The sequence below is a fragment of the Lepidochelys kempii genome, chromosome 12 (genome assembly GCF_965140265.1).
Source record: "Lepidochelys kempii isolate rLepKem1 chromosome 12, rLepKem1.hap2, whole genome shotgun sequence".
NCBI lineage: Eukaryota > Metazoa > Chordata > Testudines > Cheloniidae > Lepidochelys > Lepidochelys kempii.
Window position 1 is genome coordinate 19,054,107 of NC_133267.1, and position 19,788 is coordinate 19,073,894.

At 42.5% G+C, this 19,788-nt stretch overlaps 1 protein-coding gene across 1 annotated transcript in view; it reads left to right on the top strand.

The window, feature by feature from the left end:
• The first annotated feature begins 2,530 nt into the window (after positions 1-2,530).
• Positions 2,531-19,788, top strand: part of MYLK3 (myosin light chain kinase 3) — a 39,419-nt gene continuing 22,161 nt past the window's right edge. The window contains exons 1-4 of the mRNA XM_073308467.1: positions 2,531-3,049; positions 9,240-9,330; positions 11,189-11,627; positions 16,478-17,073. Coding sequence (XP_073164568.1) covers positions 2,531-3,049; positions 9,240-9,330; positions 11,189-11,627; positions 16,478-17,073 — 1,645 coding nt within the window. The remainder of the gene's footprint in view (positions 3,050-9,239; positions 9,331-11,188; positions 11,628-16,477; positions 17,074-19,788) is intronic.

Consider the following 19,788-nt stretch of genomic DNA (forward strand, 5'->3'; position numbering starts at 1 on the left):
AAAAAAACAAATAAAGACACGAAAATCAATATGACAGCATTTGTGTGTCATTAGTTTATGATTTGTGCTTTGATTTTCAGACACTCTGCTTCTTGAACAGCATGATTACACTAACAAATAGCATTGCAATTATTTTGTTATGTAACTTCAGTTAATGGCATTGGGAGTTAATGGAGTATATACCCTTAAATCCTATCTCTGATTTTTTTCCCCCTATAGAATAAAATTTTCTTGCAATATCACTAAATAATCATATAATGAGACTGTTTAGGTGCTTTATTGGGTATAATTTTAAACATCCATTTTTCTTACTCTTGGAAACTGACCTGACCCATTTTGGGAGAAGAAACTGTCACCTCATAAATATCTAAGATGTATTCAAAGTGTGACCTGGATTGGAAAGTAGGGGGCTCCAGAATCTAACTCATTAGTCATAGAAAAATGTAGCATATTCACTCGACTTCCAGCTTCCTCTGGAATTCCAATATTTACCTTTATTTTAAATTGTAGGTGTCCTCTTGCAAGTAAGGCTTTGATGTCAATAACTTGGAGTCAGGCATGGTATAGGAAAGCACTGTGCTGTGCAAGTCTCTATGTGCAGCTGAGCTAGAATTTAGTGCTTTTCTGATTTGGAGTGCCTCATGATGTCAGAGACTGAGACATTTGTCAAGCTGTGAGGAGCTCAGATTCAAGGGAAATCTCCATTACATACTAAACTTGCCTTTTTCCATATAATCAAGACCACAGTGAAAAAACAATGTGGGAGTGGTTTGATCAGGAGTGTAAACAAAGGGTAAAATCTTGGCTCTGCTGAAGTCAGTGGTAAAACTCCCATAGACTTCAAAGGGGCAGGATTTCACACACAGTCTTATCGCAGTGTTCAATCCAGCCCAGGCTGGCAGGCAGAAAATCATTATGTGATGCCTGTTTGGTGTCTTTTGTGAAAGAAGTTAGTGACCTCTGTGACCAGGTCCTAGTGGACATCATGAACTCACCACATCAAATGGAGTTACTTGGAGCCTTATCAGGCAGACCAAGGGAATAGTGGACATGAAGACAAATGTACTTTCTCACTCAGAGAAGTGGTCCCTCCAGAACAAAGGTTGTGGCACATTGTTAAGATGGTTGGTATATTTGGTATATTTGGTTGGGATGCTTCTATTGTTATTCCCCCTTCTGTATCTTTCCTGTAGGTAAATAGAGGACTTTACTTTCCAGAACTACTTCTAATGAAAAATTAAATTCACCTAAAGTATTACTTTCCCCACACCCTGAAAAGTCAGATCAGAAGTGGTGCTAAGCACTTCAAAGCCCATTGATTTCAGTGGGAATTATGATGTGCCATCATTCTTAGGGTCAGGCCCAAACACTGACTGGTGTGAAAGACCAGAACTTCTTTAATTCACTGTGTATGGAGACAGGAAAGGTCACTCTGAAACACTGAAGTGAGACTGAGGAGATCTGGATTTGGTTCATGCTTTTCCCACAGACTTCCTCTGTAACCTTAGACAAGTCGCTTAAGCTCTGTGCCTCAGATCCCCATCTGTGACACTGAAATAATTGTAGTTCCATTTCTCACACGGTTGCTGTGAGGATAAACTCACTGTTTGTGAGGTGCTCAGCTCTGCCATGGTGTGGGCTATCTCTGAACCTAAACAGAGGTTTCTCTTCTCTCCAAAGAACAATGGTTGTTTTTGTGGTGTCAGCACTCATGCACTTCAGAAAAAAAAAGTGTATCAATAGCAAATAAAGGACTCCAGACTAATTATTTTGCTGCCAATTATGAAAGCAATTGTGACATGCCTCACTGTCTTTTTTTTTTTTTTTTTTTTTACACTGTGCACTTTCATGGCACTGTAGAAAGAATTTAATTTTAGACGTTTCAGTTGACAGAGACATCCTGGTGCCAGATACGTATTTCAGATCATTGTCATTATTGTGCTCTATTTTTAAGTTCAAGTGCCAGCCAACCTAAAGAGCACAGCGTGCGTCTGTGCTGGATGTTATGCATGTGTTCTACCAGGCTGAAATCTTCCCAGCCTTAGCACGACACCACTAAATTCACTTTTATACTTCTCTGCTGTGGCAAAAGAGAAACATTTTAAAGGGTATTTTTCAATATCAGAAAACAAGGCTTGGCATGAAATCCTTGCTCCTTCCCACACCCAGAGATATCCGCTTTGGGCGTAGTCAATTGTTAAGATGCTTGCCTATCAACAGCCTCTCAAGAAAGAATTTTAAATGGTTTTGTGACGTCAAGGGGGCCCAAGAAAAAACAGTCCATTGCCAAGTTAACTCCCTCATTGAAAGCACACAGTAAGGAACAGATAATGCAAAAATGAAACCTTTTCACACAATGGCTGATCAATGACACACTCCTAGCATCTCTAATAAGCCAAAGAATTTATCCTTGGTTGTAGGGTAAGGAAGTTACTAAGGAAGATGAGCTTTCAGAGAACGACCCTCTAATTTACACACTTAATGAGGAGCCAAGTAAATTGCACTGCCATTGGCTCCTTGTCTGGGCAGAATGTCTGAGGATAACATGGAGCATGGAAAGGGGCCTGGAAATGCAGTGGCTAGGTTGCAGCCAGCAAGAGGGAACCATTTAAGCACAATGGACAAAAAATTGAATCTTTTGAGTGAAAAGGTAGATAAATTATTGAGTTCCCAAGAAGACCTGAATGGCAAGCTACAGAAGGTGAACCGAGGCATTGACGACCTAGGAAAGAACATTGACAAGTTAACAGCATCCCAAGCATCCGCTGCTGAGACAGATGCAGCAAAAAGAGGCCTGAAACCTGGGGACAGCGTTCGCCCATTTGAGACCGAAAATGCGTGCTCAGAAATGCTGAAGCTGATGAGAGCTACACAGCAAGATGCCTTGAAGCACAGGGAGAGGCTGGAAAAGATAGAAAAAATGGTTGATACTGTGGATAAAGTCATTACATTTGTGGGAGAGACATTCAAAAATTCTAAAGTAGTGGATTTCATTCTGAGAGGCATTGTACCCTGGAAGAAAGGGAGTCTGGTTGAAATCCTCATGGAGGTTGGTTTTATTTTACTGTTCACGATCCTTTTCTTGTTAAGGAGAAGGGCTCCAGGCTTTCCTGTTAACTTTGTACATAATGCATGTGTGTTTTCAGGCTTTCCTCTCTCAGTAGTAGGCATAAGAATAAATGGTATAGGGCAGAAAACATGATAGGAAGGTTTCAAATAGGTGTAAAGACTAGGTCTCTGCATCAAGGAGTTGACAATTTAAGGGCCAAAATCTGCCCTCAGTTACATCCTGGCCAATGACGTCCAAGTTAGTTGCGGAATCCAGCCCTAGATAAAGAATAATAAATAGTTAATGTACTGTGAAGTGACAGAATGGGATTCTGTTTTCTAACTGATCATGACAATTTAGGCATCAAGGGCCAAAATCTGCCCTCATTTATGTTCATACAATTTCAGTAACTTCAATGGAACATGGACCTAATTCTTCCCAATTACATCTGTGCAATTCTATTGACTTCATCGAACCATTGGATCAATAGGGCTGAGAGTGCAGGACACTAACTCATAACCATTTCTTAATTATGAAGCATAATGGGCAGGAAATGGTTTATAGTGTCAGTAGGATATTTTGGAATTCATTAGTTTTCTTTTTAAAAAAATGAACTGGCACTTATAATGAATATCTGTTGTTTCACTGAGTCTTGTTTGTCATCATTCACTACTATTTGTGTCCCATCATGAGAAACAAAGAATAATCTGCACAATGAGGTGTTTGTGGGACATGGTCTCATTCCTGGGGGTCTCATAACATGGGGTGGTAAAAACATTATTGCATTAGGAATGACTCTACTTGCAATGGAATTATTTGAATACTCTGTGAATGCTCCTGGCTTTATAACTTGAAAATCAAAAATCAAATCAAAATAACTTGAAAAAAACAACAATTAAAATATATGGGTGGAATGTGAATTTGAGCTCTTACAAAAATGAGACTGTAATAGACCTCAGTATAGATCAGGAGGGTGTTGTGCCAATTTTCAGATACAGCTCTAACAGTCCATCTCTATACAGATATGAAGAACCACTACTCTTTCAGAGGCTGACAATTGAACCAGATTGTGAGATTTTTTTTTTGGTTAAATTTCCAGTGGAAACTGGGTTGAGATCACTGAAAAACCCCGTCAGACATTTACATGGTGCCAGTACTTGCAGTCTGTTCCAACTGAAGTGTGGTACAATAGTAGGAGACATGAAAAAAGCGTTCTAAAAATTGATGTGCTTTAGGTTTAAAGATATGATTATTACTAGCACTTGCAAAGTTCTTGGAACTATGTAATACCTGGAGACAGCTAGGATCCTGCTTCATGGGGTGTACTCTCCAAATTCGACAGGCAAGTACATAGTACACTAGATGGCCAGGTAAAGAACAACTTCAAAATGGTAAACTAGTTTTTAAATTTCTTTCTTTGCTACATTCACTGAAAGACTTATTGGAAGAAAGATATTTTTAAGAGGGATTTTGAAGGTAGCATGGCTGTGATGCACGAGAGACAACTCATATGTGGTTATAGTATATTATAGGAAAGCAAAATGAAAAGGAGTACTTGTGGCACCTTAGAGACTAACCAATTTATTTGAGCCGAAAGCTTATGCTCAAATAAATTGGTTAGTCTCTAAGGTGCCACAAGTACTCCTTTTCATTTTGCGAATACAGACTAACACGGCTGTTACTCTGAAACCTATAGGAAAGCAAATACATATTGGACAGGTGGGCAACGTTAATTAACCAGCCACATCCCTTCATTTGTGTGTTGCTGTATACATTGTAAAACTGGAGCATAAAGAACTTAATTTAAAACCCAAAAGGTTCCAGAAGGCTTTTTGCACTACAGTTGCAAATAAAATAACCAGTTACTTGCTTGTTTCTGCTTCCTAGCCATCTCTTTATGATAGTGCACCATATAGCAGAGCAGTGGTTTTATCCAGCGTTACTACGTGTTCAGGACAGATGTTGAAAAATTGGAGAGGGTTCAAAGAAGAGCCACAAGAAAGATTAAAGGATTAGAAAACTTGACTTATAATGATAAATTCAATGAGCTCAACCTATTTAGTTTAACAAAGAGAAGGTTAAGGGGTGACCTGATTACAGTGCATTAGTATCTACATGGGGAACAAATATTTGACAACTGACTCTGGAATCTAGCAGAGAAAGGTGTACCATGATTCAATGGCTGGAATTTGAAGCTAAACAAATTCAGACTGGAAATAAAGTGTAAATTTTTAACAATGAGAGTAATTAACTATTGGAACAACTTACCAGGAGGCATGGCAGATTCTCCATCACTGACACTTTTTAAAATCAAGATTGGATGTTTTTTTCTAAAAGATCTGCTCTAGGAATTATTTTGTTGAAATTGTATGGCTATGTTGTGCAGGAGATTAGACTAAGGACCATTGTGATCATCTTCTTCGAATTTATGAATCAGTGACGGAGGGGGTCTTATGTTTTTATTTTTATAAGTAGCTGCTTGCTGACACAACAATAGGATTCAGTGGCATCTTTAGGACTGTTTGCGTGAGAATGCAGGGTTGGCCTCAAATTCATAAAATAAGTAAATGTCTAAAACTTCTGACTCTTGACTTACAAAAAACAATGCTGGAGTGTGTGGTACATGGCAGTCTCGCTTGCAGAAGGGGATTCGACAAGAATAAAGATCCCCACAGTGTCACCATTGTCATGGGCATACTGAGTGTTTTAGTTAAAAGTGGCAATGACATTTGAAAACTTTTTTAGTGGAGGGTGGAGGGAGAGGGAAAAAAACTTATTATACTATGTCAACATTGGGGTATACAAGGTCAACACACATAGCACCTCAAACCCTTATGCTAATATTAATGGGACTTGATTTTCAAAAGGCATGTAACTGGAATTGTGTGTTCAAATATATAGGAGGTTCAGAAGCTCTTGCTTGTTGCCACACTCAGTAGTTGGGTAGGGTAGGAGACCAGGTCAATTCTCCACTCTAAATTATCCTTTCTCTGGTTCAAATATTTAATATTTTCCCAGCCAATACATGTATTTTCACTACTTTTTGCTGTTCTTCTATGGTCTGCATTATCATTGGCTAAATATTAGAGCTAGGATGAACAGTCGACGTGGTTTCAACGTGTCTTTTGTTAAAGAAAGGATTGGGTATCACCCAGAAAGCATTCAACAAACATTCGCCACCTGAGATTGGTGTCTCTTCAGCCAGAGAAAGAGATGAACCTAAGCCAAAAATAATTTGGATCTAGATTTTTCAGTACCCCAGAATTCAGGTCAATGGGCTGGAGCATGTGGGTGAGTGTTTGCAGGATTGGCGCCCAATGGGATAGCCGCCTGTCTATATTACTTCACTATGGCTTAATGAATGGAAGGTCCTTTTGGGGGTTACATGGTAAAATAACATTAAATGTGTAAAGAGGTGCAGTTTATCTCTCCGTGAGAGCCAGAAGGGATGAAACCAACATTTTCTTCATCTGGTGCCTCCCCTGTCTTAGATTAAAAACTATGTGATAGAACTGTATATTGGAGAAAAATCACCCCAGGTGTAGTTTTGGCAAGTAACATTTTTTGAGACCTATGAGCTAATTTATTATTCCACAAGATTTTGCTTTAGAAAAAAGATTTAAAAAAAATTGGTGGATGTGACCCAGGGAGTCCTTGATGCCAACTGGCAGAGGGCATTGGGGGGTGGTGGTGGTGCATAGGGTTTTACAGGGATCCCCTAGGAAATATCTATACATAATAGTTCACTGAATGGTGGCATGTGAAGTCATGAACACAAGTGGCCCACAGCTTGCCATAATCATAGCTAATGTATGGATGGATAATATTAAGGAATTATGTGTCCACACTAAAACTTATGCTCCGAAGTCTCGGAGTTTTAGCATGTCTCCAGGAGGTGACATACTTTGGAAATGTTCCTTTCAGGCAGGAGGTAACGGACACCTATCTCCCTGTCTGGTGGTTTGTGTATTGTGTCTTGAATGCGTCACAGTGTATGCCTATTTATATACTGAGCCACAGGCAAAATCAGAGATGGTGAAATCTGCAAGATGAAACCAAGAGCGGGGGGGTTTGTGTGTGTGTTCTGCTTATGAAAAAAAAGAGAGAGGATTGTTCTGTTATATCTTGGGCTGCCAGGAAACACACTGAATCCTTCACCTAGAAGGCACACTCACAGCACGTCTTTCTCATGAAAGAAGGGTCACAGCTAACGTGGCTATAAAGTGCTGCAAGGATTTGGGGTGAGCCTGACTCTACAAGACATGAGTATCTAGTTAATTAAATCTAGGCTATAGAATGAATGTTATGATTTTATGTCACATGTAACTATTTGTTTCCAATACTGCTATTTGCTGCAATTTAAATCTCTATGCTTTGTTTGATACACTTATACTTGACTTCACTATAAACATATCTAGAATCATAGAACATCAGGGTTGGAAGGGATCTCAGGAGGTCATCTAATCCAACCCCTGCTCAAAGCAGGACCAATCCCCAACTAAATCATCCCAGCCAGGGCTTTGTCAAGCCTGACCTTAAAAATATCTAAGGAAGGAGATTCCACCACCTCCCTAGGTAACGCATTCCAGTGTTTCATCACCCTCCTAGTGAAAAAGTTTTTCTTAATATCCAACCTAAACCTCCCCCACAGCAACTTGAGACCATTACTCCTTGTTCTGTCATGAGCTACCACTGAGAACAGTCTAGATCCATCCTCTTTGGAACCCCCTTTCAGGTAGTTGAAAGCAGCTATCAAATCCCCCCTCATTCTTTTCTCTTCTGCAGACTAAATCCCAGTTCCCTCAGCCTCTCCTCATAAGTCATGTGTTCCAGTCCTCTCAACATTTTTGTTGCCCTCCGCTGGATGCTTTCCAGTTTTTCCACATCCTTCTTGTAGTGTGGGGCCCAAAACTGGACACAGTACTCCAGATGAGGCCTCACCAATGTCGAATAGAGGGGAACGATCACGTCCCTTGGTCTGCTGGCAATGCCCCTACCTATACATCCCAAAATGCCATTGGCCTTCTTCGCAACAAGGACACACTGTTGACTCATATCCAGCTTCTCATCCACTGTAACCCCTAGGTCCTTTTCTGCAGAACTGCTGCCGAGCCATTCAGTCCCCAGTCTGTAGCGGTGCATGGGATTCTTCCGTCCTAAGTGCAGGACTCTGCACTTGTCTTTGTTGAACCTCATCAGACTCCTTTTGGCCCAATCTTCTAATTTGTCTAGGGCCCTCTGTATCCTATCCCTACCCTCCAGCGTATCTACCTCTCCTCCCAGTTTAGTGTCATCTGCAAACTTGCTGAGGGTGCAATCCACGCCATCCTCCAGATCATTTATGAAGATATTGAACAAAACCAGCCCGAGGACCGACCCTTGGGGCACTCCACTTGATACCGGCTGCCAACTAGACGTGGAGCCATTGATCACTACCCGTTGTGCCCGACAATCTAGCCAACCTTCTATCCACCTTACAGTCCATTCATCCAGCCCATACTTCTTTAACTTGCTGGCAAGAATACTGTGGGAGACCGTGTCAAAAGCTTTGCTAAAGTCAAGGAACAACACGTCCACCGCTTTCCCCTCATCCACAGAGCCAGTTTTCTCGTCATAGAAGGCAATTAGATTAGTCAGGCATGACTTGCCCTTGGTGAATCCATGCTGACTGTTCCTGATCACTTTCCTCTCCTCTGTGCTGTGTGTCAAGCGGAGCAGTGATCTGAGGTGGACCTGGTAAACTGGGGTACACTGTTTCTTTGGAAGCAGCAAATCTGAATACTGTGAGTGTCCAGTGGACTTGGGCTGGACACTCAAGGAAGACACTCGGAGGGCTTGAGAGTTGGGCAAGGGGTGCCAATTGCTAACTTGTAGGGTGACAGCAGGGCTTGCGAGGTCTAGAGGGTAGTGCCGGTGCAGTTGGAGAGCTGATTCAAGGAGAGCACAGACAAGACTTCCTCACAGTAATGGCAGATGGTGGAGAGATGCCTCACATCCCTGGAGCCCCAGGAAGCCTCATAGAGGGGGAAATAAAGAAGCAGCAGCAAACTGAGAATGCAATGAAGCTGAGTCGTTACCACCAATTTCATAGTGTGTAACTGCCTCCACTGGTAGAGAATTAGAGGGACCCAGTGGGAAATGGACATCTTTAACTTTGTTAATTAATTGTGTATTCAATTGTATTTTTTAGACTAAAGATCAACCTGAAGAGAAGGGTGCGAAACCAAAGCATGTATCTAGCAACAGAGGAGTCCAGGCTGAAAGCAAAGAGTCTTTGGAAGGTATATGTAAGCCTGTATGTATGATAAACATATCCACTGTGGAATTTGAGATAGGTTGGGAAGAGAAGATTCAATATTCTCCTATATATGTAGGTACTACTGAATTATCCCTTTGTAACTAAGTACCTGGACTTATCAAGTACTCAGAAAAGCGTGTGTTGAATGTTTGATACCATCACAAAAAAACAACAAACAAAAATACAACTCCCTTTCCCAAAAAAACCAAACCGCCAAACCAAATCCAATAGCAACAGTTCATTAAAATGAATAGCAGCCATTATCTTTGTTTGGTTAATGCTGTATTTCTTTGCTTTCGCAGTTGTAGTTAGCTTAATTAAAAGAGAGCAATGTCTGTTTGGAAGACACCAGGGATACAATCGCAAGAACACAAAGAAAATCTGTAAAGTCATAGAGGAAAAAAGCACGTGAAGAAGCAGAAATACAGATTTATTTTTGAACTGGGAATGTCTCACGTGGTCAGCGAAGATATTTTCAACAAGTCTCAGGGGATAGGGTTAGAAAAGGGATTCAGACCTCAGACCTTTCAGTCATCCATTGTATCCATTGTTATCAGTGGAGTTACACCGGGGTGAATGTGACTGTGAATAGTGCCCCGTTACAGTCACCTCCCCACGTCACCAGAGGCTCCTCTCAAGCATGGCCAAAAATTGTCTTGGTTTCTTGGCTTAGAAAATAACATAAACTAAAGAATCTGCTGCTCAGAATTCTGACTCAAAAGCCCTCAGTACTTTTGGGCTGAGGTGTTAAACTAAAAATTAAACAAAAATCACATTGATTTCTAGGGCCTGCGCAAGTAGAAACCTAGATGAAATGGAAGTCATGTCCCATCTAGACTGCCCTTCCTTTTTATGCACCATCACTAATAATTAAGAGCAGTTGCAATTATTGGAATAGCTCCAGTGGGGACCAAGAAACCCTAGGGGAGAGAGGCAGTGTTCTGAGTCTTAGTGTCTCCTGGAAACCTCCTGTCCCAATTTGCAATGTCAGTGCTACTTCTTATAGTATGGACACTGGGATGGGTGTGCCTTTTGGGATTTCGGAGTCCGAACAACATGTCATGTTGACCCATAGAGTACTTAAAGTCTTGGACGTCCTTCAATTGACTCTTATCAATTTTCAGTTTGCAGTGTTGTTGTAGCCCTGCTCGTCCCAGGGTCTGAGAGAGACGGGGTGGGTGGAATAATGTCTTTTATTGGACCAACTTCTGTTGGTGTAAGAGACAAGCTTTTGATCTTCACAGAGCTCTTCCTCAGGTCCGGTCAGGTCTTCCTACTTATCTTCCTTTGTCCTAGGGCAGAGGTGGTAATTGCCTACTTCATTTTAAGTAGTCTCCTTCAACACGTGCATGCCTAACAACCTGTCCTATTTTGTATTTAGCATGGACACTCTGGTTACCTTCCCCAGAGCTGAGGAAGGACTCTGTGAAGCTCCAAAGCTCATTCCTTCTACCAACAGAAGTTGGTCCAATAAAATATATTATCTCACCCACCTTATCTCTCTCTTATCAGTTTGGTTTTTAGTTATTCAGAAATCCAGTTTCTATTTTTACTTTTACCATTGCTGAAAAGCTAGCAATGCCAGTAAGTAATTTTATTAACCTGCATGTGTCAGTGTCAGAAATGTCAAACATGCTTCTATTAAGCTTAAGTCTTTTTTGTGTGTCTTTTAGTCCTTTCACATGAGCATCATTGCCTAGTTTCACTATGATGGTAGGTTTTTGATAGAGTCCAACATCCCTGGCTACCTCCCTATTTTTTACAACCTATACCACTATGTAATATTTTTTCTTGTGTCAGGGGAAGGCTGTGACATTACGATAATACTATTTCTTATTTAGAGCCCAAAGGAGAAGAAAAGTTGGATGAAACTAACGGAGCATGTGAAAAAGTAAACTCTTTTGACGCTGTAGTCTCCAAAGTTGACTCCAGTCCACAAGTTAAAGAAAGGACAACACAGCTGCAAAAAATAGCAGGTTCTGGCAAAACAAATAGCTCTAAGAATTGTCAGCCACAAAAAGGCACTGGAATTAAAGCTTTGATTCCAAACCATGGTCTTCCCTTCATAAATCATGGCCCTGTGGGGAACAAGAATGTTACTGCTGAAGCAATTGATATGGACAGAGCACCAGGACTGGAAGAACACCACAGAAATCCTATCACTCAGAAATCAAAAGAAAGTGAAAACAAACCCTCTACATTCAGTGCTATGTCCATGGAAGCCGTGCCATCCACATCAAAGTCTGTATCCAGAGCAGGGTGTGAAGTGATACGTACAAGGTAGTGATCTAGTCTGTAATTCTCTGTGTGATCTGAAACATTCCATGTGTTAATAATAGGCAAATTATTAAAAGGACGATTCAGTCTTGCTCATATGTGAAACCGTAGGAAAAAAAGCCTTGTTAGAAAAGGAGCTTGTGGAACCATGTAAACAGTTAATCTGAAGACGAATTAGGCCCAGCGTGGTGGCTTATAAATTTATACAAAGATAATGTTTGTAGATAGAAAGTGCTTGATAAGCGCTAATTACTAATATTACACATCTGTTCTGAGTCAGGGAGGTTTGAAATGGGTTTGCTCTACGTGTGTCTCATTTCCTTGAACCTTGTAAATGGCTGACTCCTTTCTAACATGGATGTTTCTATAAATATCACACATGGGGCTTAATAGGTCTGCAAGAGGAGTCTGCCATTGACTGAGGATAGAATTTTTTTAGTGTGTGATAAAATTTCAGGGCTTGGGCAGGTTGTTCAATCCCATGTATAATAGTCCTTTGCACACCTCAAAGAAGTCAGTATTTTTGGTTAGGTCTGTGACCACATGACCCAGCCCATTTTAAGCATTGGCCATACAAAGATGTGAGCAAACATTTCTTTTTCTAACTTTTTTTTCTCTTTAACATATGACATATTTAGTATCAGATACCCTTTTTTGTCCTTTTTTTTGGTTAGGACTTTAGAAAAGTTCTGTGATTTAACTTGCAATTGCATTATGGGAAAAAAATGAAAATGGAGATCCCATTTTTAAAACATGTCTGTGCATGACCATGCATGTTCAGTTTAGGCTCATGTACATTTTTGTGTATACACAATTATCCCGATGTGCAGGTACACAAGTCAGCATTTGAACACAGACCAAAAACTGACTGCTTTTTTGTATGTGTGCATTTGAAAATATTCCTTTTAAAATGCATTCTGGTGCCTTAAATACAAGACAGGCACTTTATTCTCTAGGTAGTCTTTAGTTATTTGTGCAATTTACAGGTATTTTCAGGTGCTGGAGTATTCCCAGATGAATGCAATACAAGCATATTAAGGCCTTGTCTACACTACAGGGGGAGATGGATCTAAGTTAAGCAACTTCAGTTACGTGAATAACGTAGCTGAAGTCGGTGTACTTAGATCTACTTATCATGGGGTCCACATTACGTGATGTTGACTGGAAACGCTCTCCTGTCTACTTCCCTTGCGCTTCTCATTCAGGTGGAGTACAGGAGGTGACGGGAGAGCGATCTGTGATTGATTTAGCGGGTCTTCACCAGACCCACTAAATCGACTGCCGATGCATCGATCGCTGCATGTCAAACCCCCAGTAAGTGTAGACAAGGCCGGAGACTGAAGAACCAAACTAATAAACTGAATGGAAGTGGTCTTGGTCTACTTCTCAGTACACACAGATCCACATGAGAAAAAACATCTTTGCAAATGGCAGCAATTGGCACCCCAGTCTTAGAAGAAAGGCTAAGCTGTGGCAGGGCTTGGAGACTATATTTCCCTTTACCTCTAGAAGAGGTCCAGTGTAAGGATGTGGCAGGGCAGAGTGGGGGAAGCTTGCATTTCCATAACCAGTTGTGTGGCTAAGTAAAAGAAGATTCCAGGAATGTTATTCCAGCACATTTCCCAAATTCACATGATTGGGGTGTGGGAACCCCCTGAACACAAGGGCTGTAAATGCAAAGGAAGTGTGTTTGTTTGATGTCTCGATAAACTTCACACAACATTTCATTATAATCAGACTTAAAATTTACTCTGCATTTTTATTCTTAAATAACAATGTGAAAAGAACATGCATCTTCCTACACTTTATTTATGGAGGAGTTTGTAGTCAGGGTGCCTACAGAGATATTTTCTGTATGTGAAGTCTGAATGAGTGGGCCAAATTCTGCGCTTGGTTACATGGGTGCAGCTCTCATTGAAGTCAATAGGCCTCTACAGAAACGTAAAAAGAACAGAGTTCCAATGTTTGGAATTGTTAGAGAAATGCCCAGGTTTTCCTGCCAAGTTTAGACTTGTCTAGATAGTCATAGCAATGTTTGCTCTAAGCTGGCATCAGCTGACTTATTAGCTTAATACCACTGAACTACAGATTCTTAATACATTTGTCTAGGCTGATTTCCCACTCTGGAACTTCAAGTGCAGAAGGTGGGGCCTGCAAGGATTCTAAAAATTAATACTGGCCACTCCAGGCTTGTATTAAACTCCCAAGGTTACAGATTTTCTCTGACCTTGGATGGGTAGATGCTGCCACCACCCAACTGTAAAAACCCCTTTGAGAACCCAGGAAGGTGCACTTGGGAATTCCTTCTTGTGGGGTACCCTGAAGCCCTTTCACGCCCACCCCCCGTCCGGGAAAGAGCTGAGAAAGAAAACAAAGGAAATCAGCTGTTGCCACAGACTAATTAAACAACATGTACACAAACCTCTTAGGACACAAAAATCCAATCCAGTTCTTAAAAAAAAGGTAAATTTTATTAAAAACAAAAAGAAAGAAAATACATTTGGAACTTAGGTTTTTCGCTAGATTAAAAAAAAATAACAATTACAAGGATTAAGCATCAAGATAGCTCTCTTGAGGTCCATCTTAAAGGTTACAAGCAAAACAAAAGCACCTGGGTTAGCACAGAGAAGTCCACAAGCCATAAAGTAATAAAAGGGATAAACTTAATCGCATCTTCCTAGACATTTCCTGATCTACTTACATATCTGGGGTTTCAAATGAGTAGTTTCTAGGTATGATCTGGTGATTTTTCATACCTGGCCCAAAGCTTTTTATAGCATAATTCCAGCCCTGTCTCTGCTCTCTGGGAGAACAACACAGACAGATAAAGGGGAAGGTTTTTTTCCCAATTTTAAAAAGTTCTAGCTTTCCCATTGGCCCTTTTGGTCAGGTGCCCACTCCCTTCCTTTTACCTATGCAGGGAGACTTTTTAACCCTTCACAGGTAAAGCAAGTAGAGAACAACTACCAAGAGGGATTTATAGGTAACTGGCTGGCTGGGTGTCCCTAAAACAGAGCTATCCCTTCCCCTTTCATTTATCACAACATTATCACATGCTTATAATGACAGTGAGATGGTAAAAATGAGAACAAAACTACAGACTTGTTATGCAAAAGATAGAAAAGGTTTCTTTTCAACATCTTTGTTACAGAAGGACAATACTTTTGAGGAAACTAGATAGGTGTTTCCTTTTCTAGGCACCAGAGACATTCTCTGCCTGCAGTTTTATAGTCCCTCAGATGCAACTTTACAGCCCTTACTGATGTCCAGTCGCCTCACTGAAGCCAGCTGCAGTACTCAGAAATGTAGGTCTGGAAGGGACCATGAGAGGTCATCTAAACCAGTGGTTCTCAAACTAGGGGTGCCGCTTGTTCAGGGAAAGCCCCTGGCAGGCCAGGCTGGTTTGTTTACCTGCCACATCCACCGGTTTGGCCAATTGCGGCTCCCACTGGCCCCGATTCACCACTCCAGGCCAATGGGGGCTGCAGAAAGCGGCGCGGGCCAAGGAACGTGCTGGCTGCCCTTTCTGCAGCCCTCATTGGCCTGGAGCGGTGAACCAGGGCCAGCGTGAGCCGCGATCAGCCAAACCTGTGGATGCGGCAGGTAAACAAGCTGGCCCGGCCTGCCAAGGGCTTTCCCTGAACAAGCGGCACCCCTAGTTTGAGAACCACTGATCTAAACCACGCCTCCGTGCTGAGGAAGGACCAAGTATACCTAGCCCATCACTGAGAGGTGTTTGTCCAACCTATTCTTAAAAACCTCCATTTATGGGGATTCCACAATTTCTCTTGCAGAGCCTGATCCTGCTGCTGTTTCTAAGTTTATTAATTATATGAATATCTCTGAGAGAACTTCAGAATATAGCAGGTTTTTTATAATCCCATTATCTCCAGACAACATAAGATTAATGAAAATGTTTAAAAGTTTCTAGTGGCAGGAATGCTAAAGGAAATAATATTAACAAAACAGAGGAGCCAAAAGAGCCGAGGTGTACAACATAATATTTTCAATAGCAGACTGTGAAAAGAGTAATATTCGATAACACCCCATGAATGCAGACTCTCACACCTCCGCTCTCAGCTAACTGCAGGGGGACTAGAACACACGCACCCAGGTTTTTAAGAGCTAGCACGTACTTCTAAAAATCCAGACCACAATTTTTAGCGCTAAATACAAAGGCTCCCCACCACAGAGGCGCTGGTGAATGCTGGAGTAGGTAGGCTACGATTATGTCACCGTGGTCACGGAAGTCACGGAATCCGTGCCTGCCAGAGAGCTCTGTGACCTTTTCTGCCCTGGGGCTGGAGCTGTCAGCAGGCAGCCCTGCAGCTTTCAGGCGCTGCTGGCGGCAGGCCTCCAGCAGCTCCTAGCCACCAGGCAGCAGGGGGGACCCCAGAGCTCCCAGCCGCTGTGGGTGCTGGATCCTCCACCTGCCCCATTTTGTCAGGGCTATTTTTAGCAAAAATCATGGGCAGGTCATGGGCTTCCGTGAATTTTTGTTTATTGCCCTGACCTGTCCATGATTTTTACTAAAAATATCCATGACAAAATCTGAGCTTTAGGTATGTTATATTTTATGTCCAGCAGAGGGCAGACATCTATACAAGCTGGCATGTTAAAATAGCTATTAAAATCAGATTGTGTGGGACTGAGTCTCTTCAGAATGTTGTAAATTTATCCTGAAGTATTGCTGAAATACTGCATTTTCTTATTGTCTTTAGCAATTTCAGTATCTGATATTTTTAGTAGGGAAATTATTACGAAACTGGGATTTAAACAAAGGGTAAAAAATATTTTCCACTACTCTAGCAAGGCTATTTATCTGTATAAAAAGGAAAATGTTTGCTCTGCAGGATTTCCATCAATGTGCAGATGACTGAAACCCAAGAAAAGATTCCAGTGGCCAAGGAAGGAAGCCTAGGTGATCATGGAGGTACAAGTTCCAAAGTAAAATCCCCTCTGTCCTCACCATTGGAAGTTGAAGGAATTAAACATCTGACTGGCAAATTTAAACACAATCCGTGCCCCCCAAACACCAGAACTGACCCAATTCAAGAAGTAAAAGGGGTGAAGCTTGCTAATAAACACAATGAACAGGAACCCAAATTAGGGAAGCCACAGATGCTATTGAACAAAGTCTCGACTGATAAAAAGCCCCTAGAGAAATCAGAATTAAAATGCAAGTCCATATCCTCTCAAAGCACAGCGGAAAATGATACTAAAAAAGATCTCGGTGGCAAAATGAAAAGCCCTAAAGAAACAACAAAAACAATGAAAGAATCCACAAAGGATGCTAGATCTGAATTAGAATTAAAATGTGTGGAATTAGAAAGCACATACACAGGACAAAAAGATGACAATGCAAATCAACATACAGGAGACGCCCCAGAAAACACTACATCAGTAGAAACCAGCAAAGCATTTGGCAAGGAGGATGAAGTAATCATTGGTAAGTAGCTCACAATCATACCTGGGGACTTTTACACTGAGAATTCTTGGGTTCCTGCATATGTTATACACTATAATAGCTGAAACATGCTCATTAGTGCTATTGTCATAGGCCTTGGCTACACTTGCAGATATACAGCGCTGTGAGTTAAACCCGTCTTCGTACAGCTGAGTAGGGAAAGCGCTGCAGTCTCCACATTGGCAGCTGCCTGTGCACTGTCGTGGCCACATTTGCGGCACTTGCAGCGGCATTGGGAGTGGTGAATTATGGGCAGGTATCCCACAGAGCACCTCTTCCCATTCTGGCGTCGTGGGTTGTGGGAAGGGGGTGTGGGGTGCGGGGCATTCTGGGTCCCGTCCCAACACCCCGTGTTGCATTGCTTCACATCCCAGCAATTCCTGTGTTTCTGTCCACATTTGGCGCCATCTTTCAACTGTTTCTGTGCAGCGCGATCTGTGTTCCGTTTCAGTCTGCGGGAAATGGAGCCCGAACTGCTGAGGAGTATGCTGACGAGTCTTGCCAGCACGTCACGTTTGGCAGTTGAGCTATTCCTTAAGATCCAAAGTGACAGTGAGGAATCCGACGATATCAAGTCATGTAACGTGTATGACACGAGATTGCTTGTGGCATTCACGGACTCACTCAGCACCGTGGAACGCAGCTTTTGGGCTCGGGAAACAAGCACTGAGTGGTGGGATTGCATCGTCATGAAAGTCTGGGATGACAAGCAGTGGTTGCAGAACTTTTGGATAAGAAAAGCCACTTTCATGGGACTGTGTGAGGAGCTCGCTCCCACCCTGCGGCGCAAGGACACAAGATTGAGAGTTGCCCTGATAGTGGAGAAGCGGGTGGCTATTGCAATCTGGAAGCTGGCAACTCCAGACCGCTACCAATCGGTCGCGACCCAGTTTGGAGTGGGAAAGTCAACCGTTGGACTTGTGTTGATGCAAGTTTGCAGGTCCATTAATCGTATTCTGCTCAGAAGAACCTTGACTCTGGGTAACGTGCAGGACATTGTGGATGGCTTTGCACAAATGGGTTTCCCTAACTGTGGAGGGGCTATAGATAGGACGCATATTCCTATTCTGGCACCACCCCACCTAGCCTCTGAGTACGTTAATCGGAAGGGATATTTCTCTGTGGTTCTCCAGGTGCTTGTGGATCACCGTGGGCATTTCATTGACATTAACACAAGCTGGCCTGGAAAGGTGCATGACGCACGCATCTTTCGGAACACTGCCCTGTTCAGGAAGCTGCAGGCTGGGACTTTTTTCCTAGAGCAGAAGATCACAGTAGGGGAAGTCAAAATGCCCATTGTGATCCTTGGAGACCCCGCTTACCCATTAATGCTATGGCTCATGAAACCCCACAAAGGGAGCCTTGACAGCGGCAAGGAATGGTTCAACTACAGGCTGAACCGGTGCCGAATGACTGTGGAGTGTGCTTTTGGCCATTTAAAGGGCCGCTGGTGATCTCTGTATGGGAAGCTGGACTTGGCCAAACACAGCATCCCTGCAGTTATATCCGTGAGCTGTACCCTCCATAATACTTGTGAAGAGAAGGGTGAAATTTTCACTCAGGCATGGACCTCCGAGGTTCAACACCTGGAGGCTGAATTTGCACAGCCAGAGAGCTGGGCTATTAGAGGGGCCCAGCTCGGGGCTGCAAGGATTAGGGGTGCCTTGAGGGAGCAATTTGAGGCTGAAAGCCACCAGTAATGTCTGGTGCCCTGCACAGGAGTGAAGTACAGTCGTTCCAATGTTAGTAGGAATCTGTGTTTGCTAAGCTGACTTGCAGTGCCTGTTTCTTTCCTGGGCTAAGGCATCTTTTACTTTATGCAATAATAAAGAATGTTTTCAAAGCCAGAAAATCCATTTATTGAAAAGAAACACAACTGCTTGGGAAACAGAAAGGGCAAGGGGGTGGGGTGGGGAACGGTTCAATCACAGATTTGCATATGTCCTGTTCTCATACTCGGCCTTCCTGTCTGGAGTGCTGTGCAATAAGTGCTGCACTTCAGGATGGCTATAATTCAGGATGGGGGTTGAGTGCAGTGGGTAAGGGTCATAGTTTTCAGGGCTGGGTGGTGAAGCAACTGGTGGCGATAAGAACCCAGATGTTGGGGAAAGTGGGTTGGAGGTGACATGGGGGCACAAGGGAAAGAGTTTTGGGATAGTGGCTGCAGGCAGGGGCAGGCATGGTAGTGCTCTGCCTGCATGGCTACGAGCGCCTGGATAGAGTCCGTTTGGCACTCCATTATGCTTATCAGCCAGTCCGTGCTTTGCTGCCGGAGCTCCGTGCTTTGCTGCCAGTGCACTGCGTTTTCCTGGCGGATCCTGCTTTCGCTCTCCCTCCACTCCTGTGCTTTTTGATTCTCTTTAAGAGATTGCTGCATCACTTCTTGCAGCATGTCTTCTTTGCTTTTTCGTGGCCTCTTCCTGAGTCTTTGCAGTCTCTCGGCCAGTGATAACATGGACTGCTGAGATCTCAAGGTTGCATCTGTAAAGGCAAAATGCAACACTTAACAGAGGCAGCATTGTTTATATTAGACAGAATAATGATTCCCCTGAACTGAAGGAGGGCATACACAGTCTACACAATAGAATAATTTTCCCATCCCGAAGAGAGCACACATAACCCACGGGAGCCCCAAAATGGTAAGTAAGCACAGGGTCAAGGGGGACTGATTGTTTCACGGCTGTACTGTCCTCTTGG